General features: G+C 38.4%; 1 protein-coding gene and 1 long non-coding RNA gene across 3 annotated transcripts; one reads left to right on the forward strand and one right to left on the reverse strand.

Annotated features, from left to right (window-relative positions):
• Positions 1-1,369: 1,369 nt before the first annotated feature.
• On the reverse strand, positions 1,370-22,548 carry LOC147181500 (uncharacterized). Of its 2 annotated transcripts, XR_015096472.1 has the most exons (5): positions 22,421-22,548; positions 21,628-21,704; positions 6,859-7,043; positions 2,014-2,059; positions 1,370-1,907 (listed from the first exon to the last, which is right to left on the reverse strand). It is a non-coding gene; the product is annotated as an uncharacterized LOC147181500 (long non-coding RNA). The 2 variants fall into 2 exon arrangements; XR_015096471.1 differs by lacking the exon at positions 21,628-21,704.
• On the forward strand, positions 21,684-24,881 carry LOC147181501 (lipid droplet assembly factor 1-like). The gene is made up of 5 exons (XM_086089076.1): positions 21,684-21,843; positions 21,933-22,052; positions 22,759-22,927; positions 24,088-24,233; positions 24,523-24,881. Exons 2-5 carry the CDS (start codon positions 21,978-21,980, stop codon positions 24,580-24,582), a joined length of 450 nt encoding a protein of 149 aa, XP_085945202.1. The 5' UTR covers positions 21,684-21,843; positions 21,933-21,977; the 3' UTR covers positions 24,583-24,881.
• The last annotated feature ends 2,059 nt before the right edge of the window (positions 24,882-26,940 follow it).

Genomic DNA, 26,940 nt, shown 5'->3' on the forward strand with positions numbered 1-26,940 from the left:
CGTTGTGACAACTCTGTATATCGTCGGTCCAATATGTATTCACGCTAGACTGTTACTGTAGCTTCACAAAGATGTTCAGTGGTATGGCTATGAGCTAGTTATCGTCGTCTCCAGTATTAGAAAGAGGAAATTTCTGCCATTAGTGGATAGTCCTCTGTGAACTAATAATGGCCCTGGATGATTTACCGTCAGCCGTTACCTGGATGAATATAATGAATGTCAAAGAATGTCTCTTTAACCCTTTATCCACAAAAGAATGAGCAGAGTGGGGAAAGACAAAAGCCGTGTTTCAGCCAAGTAAAATGGTTTGTTATGTATTTTGAACAAATATAACTTATCTGTACTGTAAGGGGGCAACATGGTGGGGCAGTGGCTAGCAAATATGATTCACAGTTATTAGGTTTGGGGTTCGAGTCTCGGCTCTGGCTCTCAGTGTTAGCGTGGGGTTTTTGATAGCATTCTGGATTCTTTCTACATCCCGGTGCATGCATGTTAGCTTCATTGATGAATCTAAATTGTTCTTAGCTGTGAACAGAAATTCAAATGTGAACGGTTATGTGTCAAGGGGGTCCCTGACCTCTCACTCAATCATCTGGGATACTGTCAGCTCCAGTTTACCCAACTCCTAAATGAGGAAAAGCGTTACAGAAAATGGATGGGTGGATGGAAGGCTTTTTAGCTTGGTAGGGGTACGACCAGGTAGAGGTCAACACACCACACAGGTGGTCCTTGGTTCAAGTTGGTAGTGATACACGAGATTTGTGGGGTTATGAACTGTGCGCAGTGAACTACCTTGCTAAGCAGCATAAGAATACGTTATTGTATGTCACAAGAAATTGATTGATTTATATTTATGACCTCAAGTCTATTTCCTGTAATTATGACTTGACGGCTGTGTGAGCGTAGTTCACTGATCTACTACAACATGTTCCAACATAAAAATTTGCAAAATACTGTGAATTGATCTACTTGGTGAAGATGTGTCATTTTGGACAAATGCCCCAACCTTCAAGCTTGTTTCGGCCAGCCATACATTCCCTATCTCCCACCAAGATCCAGTGGTGAATTTGGTCTCATCTGGTTCATCTGTGTCCATTTGTCCCACTGGCTGATCGAAGTTCAGACCTTTTGAGGCGCATTTGTCTCAAGTATCATAAAAGTGAACGCGTTGAGATTGCAAATGGCTCCTGCAGACACCTTCAGGCTCTGCATCCATTCATCCATCCATCAGTCGCCAAATGTTTTAATACCCGCCTGAAGGGATTAGACACATCCGTCCAATAGACAAAAAGCCTCGCAGCCGATGATTGTTTGATGCGGGCTGATTGAGTCGTGGCCTTCAAATTCAAATATTTGGCAATCATTCTTTCACATGTTTATTCCAGCTTGGCAATTAATTACGCAAAAAAAAAAAACTTGCTGCAACTGAAAAGTGTTCTTTACATTTATAATAGTGACTGCACGTTACCACGGTGACAATGCTGACTGTATTATGGTTTGTGACACCGATTATTAGTCTGCACCATGAGTCATGACGTATTTTTTATAGATATGTGATGTATTGAGGGTTCTGTCCTGGAGAAATAGGATGTCGACTATCAAAATGGTAATGGGAGTTATTTTGCCGCAGGAAAGGAGCGCACGTCCCTGTCCTGATTGCTCGGTGCAATATGAAGAATGGAATGTATTTAGTCCGTCAAAGACTGTTTGACTCTCTAATACAGCATGTCGGCGGAACTGCATTTTTCCATGTCTGGCTAAAGAGCAACAGTTGGGCTCATGTGGTTCCTCCGTCTCATTCCATCAAAGATAACTGCTCCCCTGTTTGTCGTCAGGTGCGCGTCGGGATAGATGAGGAGCTCGGCCAGTCCAATCGCCGTGTTTTTGTTCCACTCAAATTGATTTTCCTGCAAATTACAAAGTGAAATGAGGGAGTTTGGCTCGCCACCTGCTCCTCTGCTTCCTCCTGTTGTTCCACGCGTACTCTTTGCTTCCACTTCATGTCCAACCCACCTGCGCAGACTTCATTTTCAACTGTCCAATTCATCTGCTGACTGCACTGCAAAAAATAGGAAACAAGCATATTTTTATACAATGTTATTTCATCGTCTAATCTATTCAAATGTTTCAATTATTATTTATGTGGCTGGCAAAATGTAGCATTTTCAGCTCGGCATGTCCTGTTCCTGCTCAGAACACAAGCTTGGTCACTCCTGCCTATGACACAGTTTCACGGTTCCTACACGGAAAATAAACATCAATGCAGAATATGATCATCACTTCTGCGGCGTAAAACTCGAGGATGACTAGTCCTGTGTGAAACATCAACGTCAGTGTTCCTGCATAGAACACAAGCATTGCTCTTCTTAGCATAACACGTGCGTCACTGTTCCTGTGCATGACATGAGCATAGTTGCTCCTGTTCAATATCAGATTATATTGACATGGCTAATAATCCATTTCCAAGAGAAAAGGTCTGAAATGAAGAGAAGACACTATTGGGAATAAATTAACACAGTTTCATGGGACAATTGTTTATATTAGGGGTGTCAAAATGATTGCGTTAATTTTGAGTTAATTTAAAGTTCCTTTAAAACCACTAATTGTTTTCAACGCGCGATTAATGAGTGAATGAATAAATTACTTGGAAAGCCTGTACTGTGGTCATTCCAGCAGACCCGTCCACATCAAAATGTTGCAGTAATACATTTAATGAGACTGGGGTCAAGTTGTATTTGACCATTTTTAAAATGCGCAGAATTTCACAAGTTACTTCATGTTCAAGATTAGATAGCTTTTAATATGAAAAGAAAATGCACTGAGCTGTCACCAATGTCTTACAAATGTAATTATGCCATCTAGTGGCAGAAAAATGACCTTGACAAAAATCAATATCGCACTCGTTTTTTTACAGTACACTACATCATTTTCATTTTAACTCAATTTTATGAATTATTATGAGATTACTGTATCAATGACTAAAAGATGAAGCCGTATTTCTACAAGTTTAATATTTTTCCACTTTTATGTTAACAAGAGTATGAAAACTTAGAAAAAATATTTTATTCTAAATTGAGAACAGATATAAAATTTGTGATTAATCGGGAGTTAACTATTGAAGTCATGCGATTAATTATGATTTTAAAAATGAATCGCCTGACACTCTTAGTCTGATGTTTCTGCCCACTCCAAAGTTTCCTTTTAAATTCTCTGTAGGCTTCTGCCTGTAGATTACTGGATAGGGATGCAGGACCAAAAGAAAATCAATAGGCAGTCGCCGTTCATCCAATTCTGCTCCATCAAAGCAACGGGTCATCGCATTTCGTTTAGCGCCAGGGAGCACTTGCACTACACGCTTCAGTCAATGTTGCTTAACGATTTGGCGGTTGATCATTAAAAAATGAAGATCACACAAAAAAAATAAACGATTCACTAAGCCCGAGGAACTCGCGGCAGTTCTGATGACATTTGAGTGCAGTCGTTTGTGCCGTTTGGGGCCATGTTAATGTGACATTTGCTGTCGCCTGTTTCCCTTGGACCTACAGGGGAGGAAGCAGGCATGCTGGGAGACCAAAAAAACAACCAAGCGGTTAAGCAGATGAATAATGCCGGGGGTCGCCTGCTCGTATCACTTTATCCAAAAACAGGTGGGAGTGTGTGTGCAAGGAAAAAGTCATGCCAAGAAATAATGAGTGGAATGGCCTACAGTAATATATTCTCTTTAACCCGATACTAAACATGAAAGAGATCAAACGGGCATCTCCAATTTTTGTAAACGCTTTAAAAAAAAAAAATTTCTGTTCCAGGTACAAGATAATCATTTTTATCTAGGATATTGTAAAGCTACATTCACATTGCAGGGAGTGATGCTCAATTCAGATTTTTTTTTGTTAAATCTGACCTTTTACCTCATTCCCTGTCAGTCATTTTCAATCATATAACCAGCTGTTTTACAGCATTTTGATGATATTTCAAGACACATAGAATATACACATAAACCTACCAACAGGTGCGCTTCTTTCACCAGAAACAAAAGTTCCATTCTTGCGTAATCAGCAGTAGAACATGAGTTGGTTTCACCAAAAACAACAGTTACTGACAACACTTTGTGAAAAGAAACATGGTGTGCATAACAGTGACTTGGAGGATGTTGCACTTTTGTGATACCTCAATTTAAAAATAAAAAAAACAAGGCTGAGAAAGTGCTTTTGATGGCAAAATAATCATTTATTTAGAGAGATACAACAATGAAAAGCGCGAAAAGTGTGAGGTGCTGACTCGCCGCATGAATGTCACAGGCTTTTTTACACGGCATTCATCATCCACTCCATGAACGGTGTTGTCTTTTCATACGATCGTAACATACAATTTCTACTGTAAAACTCTTGCATTATACAGCCCACTAAATAAATAAAAAGTGTGGATGTAAATGACGTTTGTAATGACGTGACAATACGTATGGGCTTGTGATTGGTTATCAATAGAAATGCCGCTAATGTGCAACGGATCATCATTGATCCGTGGTCAGTTCGGTTTAGACCCGATCCGCGGATTGGTTGACAAAAACAAAACAAAGTGTACATTCACAGTTCATTCTGACATGTCAAGGAAGCTGAAACATACTCAATGTAACACGCTAAGCCTAACTTCAAAATAAAGTTGACCAAATACAGTAATACAATGACGGCAAAGCAAATAGCCTTAGGACACTTTTACTTTGAAGTTTGCCCACATTGTGGCGTGATGGCTATGTTGACTTCCCTTTTAGATGTTTCTATATTATAGTTGATTGACATTGTAGTTGCGACCAACATCAACACAATGTTATCCCAAACTCATGTTCAATCGCTAATTTAGGACGCTAAGAAACCGCTAATTAATTACGTTGTCACTGTATTGATGTATGAAGTCTCCGACGTGAGTGGCTAGCGGCTACCTGTTAGCATGACCAACGACTGTCTGGTAAATTTGACTGCTTACTTTAATTATTTTTCAATATTCTGGACTAAGGCTACTTTGTAATTCACTCGTGTTTAAAGGAAGGGAAGTGCCTTAAATTGCACGTTGAGGTATTTTCATTATTAAAAATAATAATAATAATAATAAATAGAACATTGTCTTCATTTATTTTCTAAAACAGTTTTGCCCATTAAAAAAAAATAAAAACATTCAACTCAAAACGTCAAACTTAGCTGTTTAGATTATAGGAACACAACTTTAAGCCATTAATACCTTGTTATTTTACACATGAACCATGTAAAAATAGGAATTTTTCTGCCTCATATTGCACTTAAAAGTAGTGTTCCTAAATCCTAAAAGGCTATATTAGACATTTTGAATTGATTTGTTTTTTTGGTTTTTTTTAATGGGAAAAGGAGTTTTACAAAATAAACGAAGACACTAAATCCTACACAGCTATATTAGACATTTTGAATAGATTTTTTTAATGGAAAAAGTGCTTTACAAAATGAATGAACACAAAGTACGATTTATCTTTTCTTTTCTTTTTTCTGAACCGAAAAACGATCCGATCCGTGACTCGAAGCCGTGATCAGATCCGAACCGTGACTTTTGTCCATTTGTTCATTTGTCCATTTCTGAAATAAAACGTTTCCATCAAAGCTGTTTGTTTTTTCAGGGAAAGGAAATGCAAGATGAAACGATGCCATGTTCGGATGTCCGCTAGTAGGCGTGGCCCTTGTCAGCTTTTGCGCTTGAACTCTTCACATCATCACTCAATCATGGGGTGAAATCATTTTTCTTGTTGTCTCCTTCTGCTACACACTTTGTTGTGTGTGGGGGTGTTAGTCAGAAAGAAGCTTTAATGAGTGCCATAGGAATGCATAAAATCAAATGTGTATTTATATCAAAATGCCGACTATATGACAGCTAGAATGACATACAGCACAGTATTGTAAAACCATGTGTTTGTGAATGTACAACTGATGCTTTTTCGGGTTGTGTTTTTCTACTCAATGATGTTTGTGAGAAGTCTTTTACCTCCTTCCATGGCTGTGTTTAGTAAAAAAAAAAAATAATTTTAGATTGTACAGGAGTTACTATAGGCTTGCATAATTAACTGTTTTCCTGCTAATGAATGTATTATTGACATAAAGGTTATGTATTATCGTAATGTGGGAAAGTATGCAGAAAGGCCAATATTTTTATTGAAGAAATAAAGAGCAGTGTCTCTGAGGACTGTGATGAATTGTGTTGTTTACTGCGTCTAATATTGTCTCCTATGGTCAAAGCAAACTAAACAATTTTTTAGAAAATATGGTTCTTACTCTACAGTATATTGTGTGTACCAACACAATTTAAGTTAAGCATCTCGGGGCTTTTAGAACATTGAGGATTTTAACAGAAATATTGGATGCTAAATCATCGTATTTTATATAAAAGTCTCTTAATAATTAAGCATATGACACAAACAACATGCAGGAACACAAATTTTGTTCTTGTGCATTATAGAGCGGCACTGTTCCGATGCAGAACATGACCATCGCTGTTCTTATGCATAACACATGCTACACTGTTCCTGCTCATGTTATGAACACAATCATAAACGTCGCTGTCCCTATACTGGCTTCATGTTTTGTGTCAAGGGGCCCAAGTAAACAAGGGCAAAGTTGCAAGAGCCATTGAGACAAAAGCACAAAGAAAAATTTTTAAAAAGTAAAAAGTTCATCCACACTTTAATATCTTCAAGACGCATCTTTCTTCATTAATGGGACATAAATCTAACATTCATCAGCATAGAAATGAGTCCCATCCTTTTTCAGACAAATACAAGGAGAAAAGCAGGGGCCCTAAAATTGATCCCTGTGGAACCCCATAAGACAGCAGAGCATTACTCACATAATTCTGTCTGACAAATGGGGTCCAAATCAACTCAGAGCGCTACCACTAGTGTCCACCAGGTGAGATGAGCTGAAGCTAGATATCAGTCAGATATTGTGGTCCATAGTAATGCCAGTCAGGTCCAGCATGGCAAAACAGGTCCAGCTGCACAGGAACATCAACGTTATCAAGCACCGACATTCCTGCACATAAAACGAGCATCACTATTCCACATACCCAAAATTCCAACATTTTCACATTAAATTTCCCTCATTGAGATCATTTCCATTTATCTCCAACTCCATATTTATTGAACAACTAAAAAAAAAAGAAAATTCCAACTTCAAGTCTCACATCCCGCATTTTACCATTTACATGCAATTTATACATTCAAATAAATCCAGTGTCTAGTTGTTAATGTGAATTCACGAGGAACGTATGAGCCTTCTTGCTTGCATACATTGTGTACATTAAACCAAAGCAACAGGATAGTTCATACAGCAACACACTTCATTTGTCGTGTTTAACATCCAGCGCAGGCGCACAAATTGAAGATTAACACGTGCAATATGATCCATCCTCCATAATATATCATGGCAGCAGTTAGCGTATTCTGAATGAATGCGAGCGTCTCAGTTTGCTGCAATGTGTGTGCGTGTGTGCGCGTGACAGCAGCACTGACTCAGGATGCACACATGCAGGGTGACAAACAACAGCAGGCATGTAATAACACACACGAGTGTCATTCTAATGATTTTTTCCCCATCGGAAATCATGTCAAATCTACTGGAGGTCCACTAAACTTCCAAGTTTAAAGACTTCAAATGTATTTTGGGGGTCATTCTGCTTCATTTACTTGCATAAACTTCCAAAAGTGTATCTTAAACACCCTTCGCACTCACCAGGCCGATCGCTTATCTCGCTGATATTCACGCTCTGCCAATTATCAATGCACACAGCTGACGACAAGCTAATTAACACCCCTCTCACCAAAGAAATCGTCTCCCCGCAGGAGTGCGAAGGTCACCAGCTGCTGAATCAGTGCGCGTGTGCCTTTAAAGCGCCCCGACGATTAGCCCAGTTTTGTCAGTCCGCTCGGATTTTCATCTCCTCTTGTACGATTAAATAACTGATAAATCTTCGCAAAGATCTATCACGTTATGATGCCGTCGGCTGACAAGGTGGGCAAAGGGAATTTCAGACATGAGAGGATAGAGAGCTGGAGGGACGTGTGTGCACGTGCGCGTTTGTGCGTGTTAGTCGGCCGGTGTAGTGGTGCAGCTGCAGTAATAAAGATGGATGAGCTCGTCTGCTGCAACCATGATTAGGGCTGAAAGTGGTGCGTGTGGTTTTGTGTGTGTGCAGAGTTCAGTGTTCAGGTCTGTTTGGACTTCTATTGTCACTAATAAAATGTCCTTCGAAAATCACAAAATATAAAAGTACCCACCTAACCCATTTGTGATACATATTTAGAGTTTTTCCTGATGATGGTGTTCAGCCCCCAGTTGCTCAAACCAAGACGTAATTGTGAGATGTAATTACTGATACATATAGTGGTACGGTACCACACCTTGTTACCCAACTCGTGCTTTGTTGTTGTTGTTGTTTTAGAAACGAGCTTGGTAGGCTGGGAGCCAGGTCCACCCCTCAGGATGTTTTTTGTTACCTTTTTTTTTTTACTATGATTTTGTGTTATCTCATATCTTGGGCCATCACAAGTTGGTAGGGACCACCCGGAACTCGGGGCCGTTTGGTCACAGGGGCCAAAAAACACACCTTTTGGGAAAAGCTTCTGGCAAAATTGTGTAATTGCAAATGTCAAGGTACAGCAACTGCATAAATGGTCAGAAAACTCTCCAATTTTGCATGGTGTGTGTCCTGACACGTGGGGGAACTAACAGCAAAATAATCATGGGCTTCCTGTATTTCAATATCACCCTCAACATACCCTAAAGGTAAAAAAATGTCTCTCCGCTTGACAAATTATTATCAAAAATGATCCATTTCAAACATTTTATTATACATCTCACTGCCTCAAATGTATATTAACTCATTCACTGCCATTGACGGCTATAGACGTCAAAAATTCATTTGAACTATTTCTATTAGTCTAACATTTTTTCCACTTTTGTTAACAAGAGTATAAAAACCTAGAATTGTTTTTATTGTTCATTTAGAACAGATATAAAATGTGTGATTAATCTTGAGTTAACTATTGAAGTCATGCGATTAATTACAATTAAAAATTGTAATTGTCAGACACCCCTAATTTTTCATAATATTTTTTTCCAATAGTTAACTCACGATTAATCACAAATCTGTAAAAAAAAAAAGATAGGTTTTCATACTTTTGTTAACAAAAGTGGGAAAAAAATGTGAAACTAATAGAAATAGTTCAAATGATTTTTTACGTCTATAGCCGTCAATGGCAGTGAATGAGTTAAAAACATCCCACATTTGTAACATTTAATTGAAGTCCAAGATGAGCTTTCTATCTGAAGTATTAGAGGAGCTATGACCAAAATATTCCACTGTACCCTAAATCGGGAAAAAAATGAAAATTCCAGAATTGCCATTTCAAATGGGATTAAGCTATTTTTCTGCATCTAAATAAAATCTTAAACAATATTTGGAACATGTGTTATGTTGTACTATACTATCTAAAGTAAATTACATAAAAAGTGAATAATGTTCTGCCCCCAGGTGGACCAGGGTGTCAAGGCGTAACATTAACATTGATTCCCCGAGTCATGCATTATTGTGTCCTTGGGCAAGACACTTCACGCACATTGCCTCCAGTGCTGGTGTCTGAACGGTGCGAATGTTTGGTGGTGGTCGGTGGTAGGCGCATACTGGCAGCCACGCTTCCGTCAGCCTGCCCCAGGGAAACTGTGGCTCCTAAAGTAGTTTACCGCCACCAGAGTGTGAATGTGTGAGCGCACGAATAATGCAACTACTGTGAAGCGTCTTCAAATGTAAAAAAAAAAAAAAAAACGCTATATAAATCTAATGCATTATTATTATTATTATTATTATTATTATTATTATTTTATTATTATTATTATTATTATTATTATAATTATTTTATTATTACTATTATTATTATTATGATGATGATGATGATTATTATTATTATTATTTTTATTTTTTTATTAAACATGATCACACAAAATCCGGGAACCAAATTGGAGATTTAGAAAAGAACAAGAGGCTGACAAGGAATCAAAATGATTTTCGCAACAATAGATTAACATTCTGTCTAGCCAAATGGAGAAAGAGTAGAGTGCAGCTTAACCATAAAATTGAACTCAACTGATCAAATATGACTAAATTTAATAAATTGTCAAAAAGAAGTTTGACTTTTTATTGATATTTTTTTACCATTTAGTTACACAAACATTGATCTATGAACCATGCAAAACTTTATTGTTGATGAAAATACACCGCGAGTCTGATGTACAGTGTTCCCTCGTTTTCCGCTGGGGTTAGGTTCTGTTAGAGTAGACAATATTAAGTATTGTACTCTTTGCGTGTTCAATTAACCGAATGGTGAGATTCTGGTGAAGAAGTCCCTTTGCAAAGGTATCAAAAGCTTTTGATGACAACAATTGAACTCTCTCAAGCAGTGTGTTCAGATTGTGTGTCCTCTACTCCGGCACAACATTATTTATTGAAAAGTGGGTGAATACGAAAAGTCTCCTCCCATCAGCCCACAGTACATTTGTTTACAACTCAGTGAATACAAGAAAATCCCCCCTTCTGTTCCCATAGGTATAAATCAGATTAGAGAAAAACAATAATCAGCCTGTGCCTCCCTTCCGACCGGCTGAGACCGGTCCTAGACTCCCTTCAAGATAGCAAATGTAAAAACCCGTTGCCCTTCTTCTGAGAGTGAGACAGATAATACAATTCTATTCATTGAGCCATACTGCTATAACTAAATCCAAAACGGCTAAAATATAAATTGAAACTGAAAAACAATGTTAATAACTCATCAGTTCCGAAAAATAATCGCAATAAATGAAATCTGCAAAGTTGTAGTTATAGCTTTGTTTTACATTTATTCTAAAAGTTTTAAGGCTCTAGAATCCTTCACTACACACTTTATACACTTTTATCATCGAGGCATTTGCATGTTCTCACATTTCTCTCTTGTTTAAACATTCTCAATGTTCAAACCTTCATAAATTTTGTATAATAGGTACATAACTGTAAAAAATAAAATAAAAAATGCCGTGAAAAGTGAACCGCGTCACAGCGAGGGAACACTTGTTATTTTTTTAAATATGCCCTCCTTTTTGACCTTATGGAAGTGGCCACCCTAGTAAGAACTAGCTGGAGCGGCTAACTAGAGCGGCTAGTGGGAGAAGCTAGCAAAAGCTAGCAAAGGCAAAGCAGTGGGAGAAAAGTGGCAGGAGCCCAAATCATGGGAACACCCGCAGGCCCCAGCTGTGGAAGGTAAGCGGCGGTCGACCCATTGGATCCGAAACTAGCTGCAAGCACCTCCAGAGGCTAACCACGTTCGTGGAAGTTCTTCTCCTTCAGGTATCCGTAGCACAAAGATGGTGGCACGACTTATGTAGGCTAATCTAAGTAGCAATTACTAGACCTATGATTATATAAAATAGTGTGATAGGACATAACTTTTTGCGTATTACTTAAAATAGTGTTTTTTTAATGATTTCCTAGTTCATCACTAGATGGCGCTCAATAATGCACACTGTCTCTTCCAACAACTTGCATTTAAAAACAAATGGTAGCAACACATGCCCAAAGTCATCTGGGTTAGGTTCTAGCTCACCTGTAATCCTAACAACGACAAGCGCTATAGAAAATGGATGGATGGAAACATTGTTCAAAAGCATGGTAACATCCATTGAATGTTCCGCATACATGCTATATGCTAAACAGCAGCTCAGTCAATTAGTCACGTAGTCACTTCAAGGTTTCTGCTTGTTGGAGGAGAGTTTTTTTTCCTTAACGACCGTTGCCGTCGTGCTTGCTGCTCACGTAGGCGTTCTGTTGTGTGTCTTCTAAACTTGCCAAATTCAAAGCTGGAACGCCATGTTTCCAAAGCATTTGAATAGACCCAATGGGACATTCATCAAGCATCAGACGAGAGAGTTGCAGCGTTTGGTCCTCAATGGGTGACGGGCGGAGCGAATGCTGATTACATGCTTCTCTCATGCATGTCCTTTATGAAATTGTACTGTCACGACAACAAACTTAATTTACGCTTGCTGGACAATTCATTAGGTACATGTTATAACGACTTGCATCCATTTGGGCAAGAGACAATGTACACAGTGGACTCAAAATTGTATGATGCTGTGAAAAGTGGTACTAATGTGGTCTAATAATTATACTGCATTAAAGTGACTTTCTTTCACATGACCACTTTCCGAATATTAATGATGAGTGCCTTTACAACGATAAAACTAAAAGTTTCTTTGACACTTGTCAGTTGTCAGAGGGATTCTTCTAACAGTGTAGCTTTGTTATTACAGTGCAGAGAGAGAGAGAGAGAGAGAGGGAGGGAGGGAGGGAGGGAGGGAGGGAGGGAGGGAGGGAGAGAGAGAGAGAGAGAGAGATAGATAGATAGATAGAGAGAGAGAGAGAGAGAGAGAGAGAGAGAGAGAGAGAGAGAGAGAGAGAGAGAGAGAGAGAGAGAGAGAGAGAGAGAGAGAGAGAGAGAGAGAGAGAGAGAGAGAGAGAGAGAGAGTTTTAGTAATACCGAGGGGGAACGAATAACGAATGAATTCATAACGGATGGATATCTAATATCTCTAGGTGGTCATAAAAACACATAAATATTTACATTAAGTTGGCTAAATATTAGTGGTCATTTGTCATCTGTCTAAAGACTAATGTAGGTAGGAGTCTCTGTTTTTATCTTTCTGAGTGCTGTGTTTTGAGAGTCGATTATGTGATCTTGCAACAGAGGTTAGGTCCATAGCTTTTTTAGTGTCCATCAGTTGTTCAGTAGCACACTTTCCAACAACAATACAAATGGTTAGTGTTCAAAGTCTGAATTGTTCAACCTCCAAACATTTTTTCCCATAGGAAATAATGTAAATGCAATTAATCTGTTCCCAAGCTCAAAAAACATAAAATTACTATTTTAATTTCTATTTATGTTTTTTACATTTACAGTACAGTACAGTACAGTATTTAAACAATAAAAATACCTTACCTTTTTGTTGTTGTAGTGTGATGGCTTCAGTGGATAAATGCTATGTTAATTCTAGCTTTAGTTCAGTGCTGAGTTAGTGTATTTAACATTGAGCGTATTGTGGTCCTTACGTGTGTTGTTTAACGTCAGGCACGTTGTTGAACAGCTAAGGGGGGGTCCTCGTTCCAGTATTTACAGAAGTAGTGACAGTAGTTACAACTGCGCGATAATCTCCTTCCTAATTCCACTGTGGTTCGTAGCACTGTATGTTTTTTTTGCTGCCACTGGCACCGTTGTCTTTCTTTGGGCCTATGGTGAAGAAAATTGTCGTGGAAAAATCTAAATGCACTCGCGAGTATGGAGCACCTCCGGGAGTATTCATGATCTGACTGGAAATGAGCAATCGTCTCAACTACCGCAACGTGAGCATCAAATTCACTCGACTTCACTCGGCTACCTGTTTTCAAGGTACGTTCGGTTTAGTTTGCTTTACTTGGGTGTTCAAACTCCGAAAATGAGTTCAAACTCCGAGGCAATAAAAATAATTGAATTTAAGAAACAGGATTCAAGAGGAAAAACTAAACTCCAGAACCACACTATACAGTCTAACCCTGGTCTGCCATAACGAGCAACTGTTTGCCGACAAGGCTAAACGAGAGGGCGCCATTGACTGTGTGCTAAGTGTTTCCCATATTGTTCACTTATAATGTTTCAACACCTAGAAGCAGAAACGTTTTTTCACTTTAGAGGTAAAATCCATGAGGCATTCTTGAATAATGAAGCAGAATAGAATTTTTGCAGGTCACTGAGTTTATAGTGGGAAAAGAAAAAAGAAAAATGGAGCTGAGCGCCAAACTTGTGGTGCTTTGATGGATTATTGTTGCTGCTCGGGTGTTTTTTATTTTATTTTATTTTTTCATTAAGGTTGATCCACAATCTACATGCGAAGTGCTCTCAAGTAGGAAGGAGAAGATGCTGCAAAGGTCATGCTAGTAATCACTTTCTCATCAATGACTTGAGCAAGTCTGACGTTTTAAGATGGAGGATGAGGATGGCACCCGGAGAAAGGGGGCCACACGAGTAGTTCTTGTCCTGACTCAAGTGGTGGTCTTCATCTTGTGTTTGCCCTCACTGAGTTGTTAGTGTTGTATCATCTCTATGTCTATGTTGTCCTTTTCTTTTACCACGTCATATTATTTTTACAAACATTGCAGCAGTTCAATATTTTTCACACACTATTTTATTTGTCTTGCTCTCTGGCTTGTTTGCACCACCAGGAGGGCAATAGTGGCAGCGCTCTAGAGTAGTTTAGAGCCTACTTGGTAGGCAGGACTTTTTTTTTTAGTCCCACTCTGCACCATTGTTGTATGGTGTTCCACAGGGTTCAATTTTAGGGCCCCTGCTGTTCATATTGTATTTGCTGCCCTTAGGTTCCATCTTAAGAAAGCATGGAATTTCTCTTTGCCGACAAATCGACAGTATGTCACGCTAAGCTAGAAGGATGCCTTCTCCTTCAGGCCACTTTTGTACTTTCTGGAGGAAATCAAAACCATGATGGCACTAATCTTCTTGAATTCAATGAAGAGAAAACAGAAGTTGGTGTTTGGTCCCAGTGGCCCTTGTACATCCCTTGTGGACTTGGGCCCTCTTTGTTTTTATATTGTCTGATTTTTACTTTATGTACAGCATTTTGTATGCAGCTATGGTTGCTTTTTAAAGTGCTCTATAAATAAAGTTGAGTTGCTGATATTAGCCTGTTTTGAGGGAGTGGCTTCATGTAAGTGAGCAACTGTTATCCCCACCCCATTTAGCAGTGTCATTGGCGAGTACAGATTAGGTTACCATCAAGACAAGGGCTGGGGCAAAGGGTGTGGCGGCACTTCGAGCCTCGAATCTAGCACCCAAAAACAAAGTCCATGCAAGTCCGCTTTTAGACAACATGGATTGTATTTTCCCTTGTAGAGGAAGCACTTCATCATCAAGGTCTGAATTACAAGAGATTTATTTGGTTGTTTAATTGAACTTATTTCACACTCGATGTGTGGGCAGGCACTCCAGAGAACTGACTATTTCAATACAAACCATTGAAAAGTCAATATCCCATAAAATGTCCCCGTGAAGTAAGCCCAGGACAAAAACAAAAAGAGTGAGTTCAAAGCCTGTGTTTGATTAAACAACAGCAATGCAGACAGGAAAGAAAGTGAAACCAAGGTATTGATCTTGGTACACTAGTATTAATCAATATCAGCACAACTAATATCCATATTATTGATATTTGGATCGATCCAGTAACCACTACCGACTACGTTCCAAATGACATATGTTTTTGATTCTCATACTTAACCTAAACTGTCTCTGAGCATTCACTGATGCCAACAATTTATGTTCAATCAGAATGAGTTTGCTACCATTTGCTAAATTTATAGCCTGTTTTTTTTTCTTCTTGCCAAAGGTACCGGCATTTTACTGCAATACAGCTAGTGAAATACTCTTAACTATAGCCATAAACTCCAGCGTAAAGTGCAACAGTAGAGCAAATGGATGACTTGCTGTAGCCCAGTCTGAACCTGTCAGGACCGGGCTGCTAAATGCTGATAGTGGACCAGACCCCTTGTGGATTAAGAGCTACTGCATAGTGGTGCAACGGATCATCATTGATCCGTGGTCGGTTCGGGTCACGGCCGATCCGCGGATTGGTTGGTGCCGGTGGGGGAAGAAAAAAAGTGCACGTTCAGTAGATTCCATTCTGACATGTCAAGGAAGCTGAAACATACTCAAAGTAACACACTAAGCCTAACTTCAAATGCCAAATACAGTAATACATTGACGGCAAAGCAAATAGCCTTAGTACACTTTTACTTTGAAGTTCGCCCACGTCGTGGCGTGATGGCTAGCTTGACTTCCCTTTTAGACGTTACTTTATCGTAGTTGACATTGTAGTTGCGACCAACATCAACACAACGCTATCCCAAATTCATGTTCGCTAATTTAGGACGCTAAGAAACCGCTAATTAATTGCGCCGTCATTGTACAGAAGCAGAAGTGTCCGACGTAAGTGGCTAGCGGCTACATGTTAGCATAACCAACGAGTGCATCATGTGTCCTCCTCAAGTGTGAGTTGCTTGCTGTTATTGTCTTTTACTCTCTCCTCCAAACTGGCCTTTGTTTAAACCCGCACAAGTTCTGTTGACCTTTTGCACGTGACGTCACAGCCCTCTTGGGGACGCTGGACGGCAAAAGAGCCACTTGCCTGTCTTGTAACCATTAAATCTCGTACAGCGTAAAGTCCTTTATCTAATCGATTCTCTTATAAAATGGTCATATCTTGCTGTGCGGTCGGTTGTACAGACAGACAAAGGAGTAAACCAAATGTGACTTTTTATCGCATGCCTACTAATGAAGACAAACGACGTTGATTGATAACTGCAATCAACAGAAAGGACTGGCAGCCCACAAAGTATTCACGGATTTGCAGCCATCTTTTTTTGCGAGGTTGGTAGATAAATGTTGTAATTAGTAGATAAATGTTCATACATTTTACTAGTAAACGTACACTCTAACAAAGATTGTAACAAATGTGTCGAATTGCGTTTCAAATCACATTAGCGAGCCAGATAGTTGGCGTCCACTCCAACTGCACAAACACACAGCTTAGTTTTAAAAATGTACCTTCTTCAAAACTATTAAGTGCATTTGACTGTTTAATAATGAGGGATTTCGTCTTTGTGCTTGGAGTTTTTCACTCTGGAGCCGGAGTCAAGAAATGACTGCATAGCTTGCCACTGCGATAGTCATTTGTTCCATGCTAGTAAACATAGTAACATAACATCATCACAGCGTTTCACGATAGAACGGACTATGTAAAAATAAGTCAGTTAGTTTTACCTTTGCATTACGAGGTATATTGTCCCCGGTGTGAGCGTAGCATCTCGTCCCAGAGACTCAGCCAGCGACGAGCTTTTAAATCAGCCTCGATGTAAGGAGAAGAGACGGCATTGACTACATAATGATATAGGTCTTGCGCTGTGAATTCCGGCAAAGTCGGCAATTTGATTAACTTGGTAAAAACAGCAGGCAACAGAAGGTAAGGGGCTGTTTTGAAACTAGCTATCTCCAACTTGAGTAAATATCGCGCTCTATGAGTCCCGACTAAATGTGCAACTTTGACTGACAGGCAAACTTCGGTTGAAGTAGTAGATTCCATGGCTCTATGGGCAATAATAACTTTTAATAATTTGTAAAATAGCAGTCGCTAAGTCACAAAGTTGCTCAGGGTCACGTCCACTTCCATTCAATAATCATTTCCTTCCACCGTCCCTCATAGGGCAGTCACGTGATCACGTGACGTCGGTGCAAATGGTCAATAATACTGAAATAAATGAGGCTGAAGACTTGAAAGGGGTTTGAAAATGGCTGTGGGGAGAAACAGAGCAAAGCAAGCGGCTGCCAGATAAGTAAGTTTGACAGCTGGTACGGTTTACTTTAATTCTTTTTCAAATGTTCTATATTCTGGACCAAGGCTACTTTTGTAATTCACTCTCCATGTTTAAAGGAAGTGAATGTGCCTTAAATTGTATGTTGAGGTCTTTTCATTATAAAAAAAAAAGAAAAGAAAAGATAAATAGAACTTTGTCTTATATATTTTATAAAACACTGTTGTCCATTAAAAAAAGGAAAACATTAAAATGTCAAACTTAGCTGTTTTGATTATTGGAAGACAACTTTAAGCCATTAATACCTTGTTATTTTACACATGAACCATGTAAAAATAAGACTGTTTCTGCCTCATATTGCACTTAAAAGTTGTGTTCCTAAATTCTAAATGGCTATACTAGACATTTAAAAATAATAGTAATAATAAAGTACTCTTTTTTTTTTTTGCTGATTCAAAAAACGATTTGATCCGGGACTCAGATCCGTGATCCGATCCTATCCGAACCGTGACTTTTGTGATCTGTTGCACCACTAGTGCATGTAGCACAGCAGCAAACATCCATACATGCTCACTCTCACTAATTCCAGGTTCACAGGTGACCTTTTGAATGTGTGCTTGTTTGCATCCGAGGGTCGTTTGAAGGCGACATCAAGGCGGCGTGGTGAGCCGCATGAAAGCCGACTGGGGGGATGCGGTGGCTAATAGATTAGACAGGCAGGTATTCTGGCAGCTGCGGAGATGAGCGCAGGGGATTAGCGTGGCTTCGTCATCTCTTTGCATTGGCCTGTGCTTTGTTGCTTTAATGCCGTAAAATGGCAACTGAGCGCTCATGTCTTTTTTTCTTCTTTTTTTTTACCTGGCAAGACTGGAACGAACCATCAACAGGGATTTATGTATTTGATTGCAAGAAAATTCATTCCTTAAGAGTAGTCTCAGTGTTGTGATGAGGCCTGGAACCTGATTGGAAATCATTTAAGCAGTTACTCAGAATTAAGTCAAGAGAGCTGTTGTTGGTAAACGACATTCTCAATGACTTGACCTATGACATAGTATCAAGACTGCTCTTCTTTAGGAGTGGCCGACTGATCGCAGTTTTCCTGGCCATGGGAAATAATCTAGAATATAGATCATCGATAATATGACAACACTTCAATCTAGAATGTAGTGTTGTCAAAAGTATTGATACGAAAGTATGTTTTGTTATTAGCAATTAGCCGGCTACCGCGGTTAGCTTTATTCTAAAGTGAATGTTCAGTGCTCAGTTGGATGCTGTTTGTTTTATTAGCCATTAGCTGCGGGCCAGTGATTAGCAACCTTTAGCTTGCTAACGTGACTCAAACGTGTTTTCTTCTCTAAAAGATGCCGACTAGAGTGTAAGAGAAGTCGACCTGCCGCTAAACCAAAAAGAAAAAGAAAAACACACACAACTTACGCTACACCTACAATTTTTTAGGAGGTTTGTGTTATTTATAATTTCTGTGAAAAAGTGATAGTCAATGATTTTATTTATTTCATATTTGATTTTCTAATTATCTTTTTCATGTTAATAAACATATTTTTCTATGCATTTTTAAAGTATTTGTCTTTTGTTTTATCTTGTCTAAACTCAGAGTGGAGATGGTAACCAGTAGGGGTGGGAATCTTTGAATGTCTCGCGATTCAATTCCGATTTTTGGGTCTGCAATTCGATTCAGAATCGATTTTTGATTAAGAACATTTTTGATTCAAAATGATTTGATTGACAATGATTTTTGCTTCAATCTACAGATGTGCAAGGAATTGTAAAGATCTACTACAGTCTGACTCGCTCATGCTAATTAGCGCGCTACTCGCGGCACTTTTATCACTCAAAAGAATGGCTCCATACTGCAAAAAAAAACCTGTTATTGGAATAACTTGATCGTGACTTTTTCCTTCTACTCTCTAATGTGGCTACAACTTAACAGTGTATTAGACCGCGTGGAACCACACTGCCCCTCAGTGGCCAAATCGGGTACAACATGAACAGCGCTCCAAATAAAGGCACACACAGACAAAGGCAAGACAGTATAAAATAATTTAAATTGAAATTTCGATTTGGGGACATTTAAAATTGATTCTGGATCGTACTAAATGAGAATCGATTTTTTTGGCACACCCCTCGTGACCAGGTTAGCATTCCGTGTCAACGTGATTGCTGCCCACGGTGGCCTTTAACGTACTCCTGCAGCGAGCACACTTTGAGCCAGGAGCACAGAAACTGAAATCTCTCACCCACTTTCACTGAACAAAACGACCACCACTGGCGTACCAATTCCAATTCCCCCTGTGACCTCAGCTACAGGTCAAACCTTCCTGCCCAACTTCAAACAAGAGAGAGAAGGAGGGGGACACCAATAAGAAATGGACGCTAGATTGAGTCAGACAATTTGACAATGTAGTGTTGTTGGCAACAAATTGACTAGGAAAAAAGGAGGAAAATAAATGAATGGCTTCCTTTTATTTTCTCACAAATTGAGAGAGGGTGTCGAGGCCACTAATGCATTACATGATCGGATCTTAGAAGCTACGCGTGGGTGGACATGCAAGCGCAGGAGATTTGCGGCTATTTCATGGTCTTTGCCAACCCCCCACCCTACTTCCTGTCGCGCTGATTGGATTCTTACAATCAGACCATGCAAATTGGAAGAGGCTGACAAGTCATCAATCACATCTAGGGGGCGCAGTCCATAGAGCGACTCCGCACGTGCCGTGCCGCTTGACACATTGTTCTGTCAATACGCTCGCAGACAAACTCATACGTCTTGGCTATGTAGGTGAAAGTGTGTGTGTGAGAGTGACACACATTGGGAACATTCCATTTTCATCAAATGTGCTTCAGTAAAGGATGTGATGGATTGTAGTGCCGTGGAACTTTCATGATACGATTATCACTATCTGCTTGTAAAATTTGCTTTTAAACTATGGTGACCTTTATTGGTATAGTTAAATTTATTTTAGCATTTTAAACAATTCCCACATATTACTGTTTATTTTAAATAAAAAAATAATGTAAATTAATAACAATTAATTTATAAACCTCAATTTGGTTTATGACATCCTGCAATTATAAAATATATCAAATCAGAAAGTCAAAAAATGCCATGCTAGCTTGTTGCTAGGCAGAATTCAGAGGGTACATTTATGGGCAAAGCATTGGTCCAGGGCTCCACTACAGTTCCGGACGGACGGACGGACGGACGGACGGACGGATGGATGGATGGATGGATGGATGGATGGATGGATGGATAGATAGATAGATAGATAGATAGATAGATAGATAGATAGATAGATAGATAGATAGATAGATAGATAGATAGATAGATAGATAGATAGATAGATAGATAAATCATTTGTTGTTCCTGTTAACTTTCCCCGCTTCACAGAGTTCACCGAGTTGTGTGTATGGAGCCGTGTTGAAAGCTGAATGCAAATGTCAGCGGCTCTATTCCCTCTGCTCTGTTCAATACAACAGAGCGTGATTAGTAAGTGTTGGCAGCAGCTGGAGAAAAAGGCAAGTCTTCAAATAAGAAGCATGGCTGCAATGATTGGTGCAAGTGATAGAGTCCAATCATTTGTATACCAGCCAGTCAGTGGGTCCCAGTTTTTGTTTTGTTTTTCTATTTAATCACTCTGTATAAAAGTATAGCAGAACAGTTACTCATTACATACGCGAGGGCATTTTTTTCAGGCGGTAATAAAGGTGGCTTGCAGTGTCCTCTGCTGGATTGCTATTGGAGAACAACCGCTGTGTGTAGCAGTTTTTCACCGCCTTTACTGAGATGTCACAAAAGTATACATGCTAAATTATTGATTGACTTGGGGGGAATCAAGTGGACAGATTTATAAACAATTCTAAATGTCAGACAGTGTTCACACACTAAAGCTTCAGGCTTCTGCTCGAAGGTAAAGCCTACATGAACAACAGAAGTTTATTTGGACTTAATTAGAGGCACTTGAAAAGGTGGCTGGGGTGTGCTGGCACCCATTTAACATGAATTTGAATGTGATTGGTTAAATAAACACAGACAGACCCATAGTTTGTAATTAAGTAACTGTAATGAAATGCAACTTTAACTGTAACTAAGTAAATGTAACTGAGTAACTCCAGTAAGGTAAACCCAAAAAAAAAAGTGTCAGGAAAAGCCTAAAAAGCTCCTACCGCAAACCCTTCCCTTGCTCACGTTCTGCAGCATGCCAACAGCAGATGGCAGCAAACTTCCAAATTGGCCTTTCCGACTGCACAAAGAGGAAGAGGAGGGGAAAAGGAGGAGGAGGAAGAAAGAGTGTAAGAGGCTGTGCTATGTCTTGCGTGATCAACATTCTTTTCATGCAACTCCAAGCAACTTGTTGCGCAAAAACAAGGTTTTTATTTAGGGTGTGTATCTGACAACTTCCTCAAAGTACGTACACGTTCATATAGCAAGCTTGTTGTAACCTTGACTTCACTTTTACCTTGATTGTCAGTTTTGGCTTGGAATTTGACAAGTCTTGTGTGTGGCGAATGCGGCCATGCAGCCGAGTAGCAGCAATGAGATGTGGGAAGGCTGGAGCACAATGTCCAACCAAGTCTACAACAACCCCAAGGTAAGGTTTATACACTGACGTTATACATGTGTAAGTTACTAGTGACAGGAAGGCGTAACACTCTACTTAATACCAGAGGGTGAACAGAGTAGCCAAAATTGTACTCAAGTAAATGTACTTGGTATAATGTGACTTAGGAATGAGGAAAATAATTACTGGAGTAAGTAAAACTACTGTCAAGTACTGAGTAACTGATGACTAACTTATATTTTGTATCAGAGTGCAAAAGTAAATAGACAAAGGAATAAAATAGCAATGTGAAAATTCTAGGATAATGCCCGACAACAATTCATAAAATAAATTCGGTTTCGGCAGGTTCAGCAACAAGAATAAGTCCGAAACAGACATTCAATTTGAAAAAGACTCACCAGGCGGAGCTTACATAGAAAACGTGTTTTGCTTTCTCAGGTTGAAAGTGGAGTTCTTGTAGGCCGAAACGTGGACACTTTCTCACATTGTGTCAAATTAAAGAGAGATTGAACGTGAGGCCAGGCGTGTTCTGTAAACGAGTCACTTTGAAGACTTTGTATGTTGTCATGTGACGGCTTGGCTCCGTTTGATTGGTGGAATGGAGTCAAAAGTCGCCGACTCGCCAGTAGTTGCAACCAAGTGCTTTTTCGACACCAGTACAGTGTGAGTATGTTACTTAAAAACAATGTCACGCGTGACTTTGACGGTCGTTTGTTGTTGGTGTGGAAACCAACAGGTAAGTCTGCTGATGAAGTCCCGAGCGGCGCAGTACCTGAACGGCCACCCGGTGGTGGCGCTGGCGGTCATGCTGTTCTGCGCCATGGCCGCCGTGCCCGTCGGTCTCTTCGTCCTTTTTGCGCTGGTGACGGTCGTCTTGTCAGCTGTCAGCTTACTCTTCTTTGAAGGTAAAAAGATTGGACGTCTACTACGTGTATACATCTTTTTTATTTTACATTTGTGATTTGGGACTGTAATTTGAATTTGAATGCATTTCTTTTTATTTTGTTGATTTTGTTTTAAGTCAGACTTAAAGCTACTGAACGCAGAAAGTTTGAATCGCTACTGCCAACTGTTGACAAAAAATGAAACTGCACACACCCTACTTCACATACACAATGCGCACATAATGTCACATCCGCAGACAGAGGGCGGGAAATTCAAACCTGAATCCAGTCTGAAAGCTATTGGCCAGAGGCTTGCAGGGGTACCCATTGTGAACAGCTATGGTGTTAATCTAATCATAAATGGTCCAATAAAAAGGCTGTTGTAAATATATTTTTTAGGAAAATTGTTACAAAGAGTTTAGACATTTTAGGGTTTATTTCAAATGTAATTTTTAAATATATTTGATTATTTTTGTTGATTTTTTAAAAATGTTATTGTGTCGTATTAATTGGGAATTTTTTATTTGAATTAATTTTTAAATATATAAACATTTTCTTATTGTTTAATTTTTATTTCAAATTCGAATTTGTGATCTTTTGGGGAAATCATTATATCCTCAATATATATATTTTTATTTTATTTTTTAATTTTTTATTTTAAATAGATTTGGGATTTGTTATCATATTTTTTATGAAAACATGATTTGTGATTATTATTTTTTTCATTTGAGAATTATTTTTAAAACGTTTAAAATTATTATTTTATTTTTTAAATATTTTAGATTTTTGGGAGGGGCATGAAGCTTAAGTTCTGTTTTAAATGCATTTTCTTTTTAAATATTGTTGATTTTATATTTGCAGGTAAATTTCAGATTTGAATGTATTTGATGTCTTCTATTTGAAACAAACGTTCTAATTGTTACATTTTTTATTGAAATTTGTATTCTTTAATCAATTTTGTGTGTGTGTGTTTTATTCAGTAATTTATTTAAAGTGTATTTTTATTTTATTTTATATTATTATTATTTATATTCTCTTGTTGAAATTGTATTTATTTTTTATTTAAAAGATGATTTGTTTTTGTTTTTACAAGTTTTGGGTTGAAAATGTCATTTAAAAAAAATAGTTTTTATATTAATTTGTGACTGGGGTTTTTGTTTTGTTTTTAATTTGTTGTTTAGGCTTCCTGCTGTTTGTGGGCGTCGTGAGTCTAACGTGCGTGCTGACGGGCGTGGCCTTCTTCTCCGTGGTGGCGTCTTCCGTCATGGCCGTCTTTTACGTGGCCATCTCCAACGTCTTGAACTACTATTACCCACATCTAAAAAAGGTACAGCACATTTAAGAGAGTGAGAGCAAAGAGTCACTGCACGAATGGAGGATTAGAGGAGGGGGGGGAAATGACGCTAAGCTCCTTTTCAGCGTTGTTGGATGTTAACCCCACAATTGCAGTCTTGGTCAAATTGAGCTTTTGTGGTTTTGTACAGTATTTGGTTCAAATAAAAAACATTTGTAAGATGTAATGGCGATCTCAAGGATCGGTACTTGGTACTCAAATGAGTACTTGTACTCGTACTGTGTCTCCTAAAAACTTTGCTGTTTCATGTTTGTGTCTACAGGTAGAGACAGAGCTCGACAAGGACAGCGGGGATGAAATGACGCACAACTCAACACAATAGTTCATTCATTACGTCGTCGTTTTCTTTTTCTTCAACCAATTATGGTGGAGCTCACAAGTCAATTTCATGGTACCTTTCATTTGCTCTTTTTCTGTTCAACAATAATTTTGTCAAAAACGTATCTATTTATTTCTTTGTCACACAAACTATAGAGATTTAATTCCATTAGTTATACTATAGAAATGCACAACACCAAAAGCTGTTACACTATTTTTGCAACCCTGAATTGTATTTTTTGTTGTTGTTGTTGTTTTTGTTTGTGGTAAAGCTTTAAATAAAGTCTTGATGAACACCCTGAATGCTGTTTTGTTTGGGGATTTTTTTGGGGGGGGTAGAAAATCTTCTTCTGTGATAAGAAGAATGAAACTTGCAATGTTATGTTACAAGAAAAAAAATGTGCTCAAGAGGGAAACAAAGACATCAGAATAAAACAATAGATAAACAATGCCAATAAAACAATGGCTTTTCTTTTTTTAGCCAAATAGGGTTCTATTTTCCTCTAAACTAGGTGTGATTGTGAGTGGTTGTTCATCTACAGTATGTGTGCCCTGCAATTAGCTGGCAACCATTTCAGGGTGCAACCCGCCTACTGCCCGAAGATAGCTGGGATCGGCTCCAGAAGCCCCGCGACCCTTGTAAGCAATAAGTCATGAGAAAATGGATGGATGGATGAATGGAAAAAGTTTATACAACAAGAATAAACTTGTAATATTAAGAGAATGTAGGAAATCAAATGAATCAATTTTAATTAATAAAAATACACATATATACCACATTTGAAATAAAATGTTTCTTGTAAAATCACAAAAACAAAATTGTAAAGTTAGTAGAATAAAACCCTACTTTATTACAGACATATTCAGCGGTACCTTAAATGAGTGACCCAAATTCGGAAGGTTTTTTTTTCTACTATCAGCGTGTAGTATCGTAGCATTTCCAGATCCGAGTACTAAACTAGTAACAACACCATGCATCCCTTTTCATAATATTACAACTTTTTTCCAATGAAGAAAAAAAGTTGTAATGTTGTGGGAAAAGTCCTGGTGTCGCAAATTTTTTTTGTAATATGCGAGAATAACGTTTGAAATTAAAAAAAATCATAACACCATTATAACTTTTGCAATGTTACAACTTTATTGACAACATTATGACTTTATTCTCTCAATATTTCAACTTTATTTCAGCTTAGTTTTTACATTACAACTTTCTCTTTTTTTTTCTAGCAATATGATTGTATTCTGAGGGTGGTATCTCACTGAGCGGCGCATTTTTAAACAGCTTTTCTTGACGCCATCAATTTTTGAACATAGTTTGTAAAAATGGTTTGCGAGAGTCTGACGTTCCGAGGTTCCACTGTATATATTCTGGCTATATTTTTGTAACATAACTTTTATTATGACTTTCTCATAACAATAGATCTTTATTCCCGCAATGTGACAACTTTTTTTTTTGTTATACTCTTAATCATTTTTCTCATCAACTTGTACGTCAAAAAAATAAATTGAGTGCTCCAAATTTTGTGGTTTTGAGCAGTCGCTTGGGTGACATTTGCTGTGCTTTGAGATGTGTGAGATCAAATTGAGATACAAGTAAGCTTTGGACACGCCGGCGCTTGAATAAAGTTTTTATAAAACTACTCAAGTTAAAGTGGTATCGGAGTGTCGTATGAGAGCATTTTTCAAGTCCAAGAGGACAGACATAAAGTATTGGCAATTATATCAATACAGTTTTATAGTATGATTGCAAATTTTGTCATACAGAGAACAAATTCATACTGTTGCAAGAAAAAAAAGTTGAGCCACATAATAATAAAAGCCTTACTTTTATAACACAGAAAGAGTCATAATATTACAATTTACAATAAAGTTGCAATGTTACTGGAGTTATGTTGCAATGTTCTGATAATCATGCCTTTTTTTTTCAGAAGTCAAGTCAAGCTTATTTATCTCACAAGAGTCTCTCTCAAAGGGCTTCGCATGCCCTCAGCTGACAAATGTCTACGACATTCGCTAATCCAACCACAAGAGAGCAACGAAAAAAAAAAATCAGGCGAAAAATGAGAAACCTTAAGAAGGGACCGCAAATGTGGTAATCCCCCTTCCAGGATGAAAAAGAAGAAAAATAAATCATTCTACACCAATGTAGTCAAAATATCAAGAGAAGAAAAAAATGATGATTTGGGAAGAAAAAAAGTCTAGAAAAAATACATTACATTTTTAAAATATATCTTAAGTATAAAACAATTTGTGAAACAGCAATGTAAATAAATATTACAATGCTATTCTTGTAAAACCTTCTATTAAATGTTAAACTTTTCTTGCAAAACGATTTTTTTTAAACAAGTACAAAGAAAAGACA

This window comes from Leptonotus elevatus, chromosome 1, assembly GCF_054856555.1.
Source record: "Leptonotus elevatus isolate MCC_2025b chromosome 1, RoL_Lele_1.0, whole genome shotgun sequence".
Lineage (NCBI taxonomy): Eukaryota > Metazoa > Chordata > Actinopteri > Syngnathiformes > Syngnathidae > Leptonotus > Leptonotus elevatus.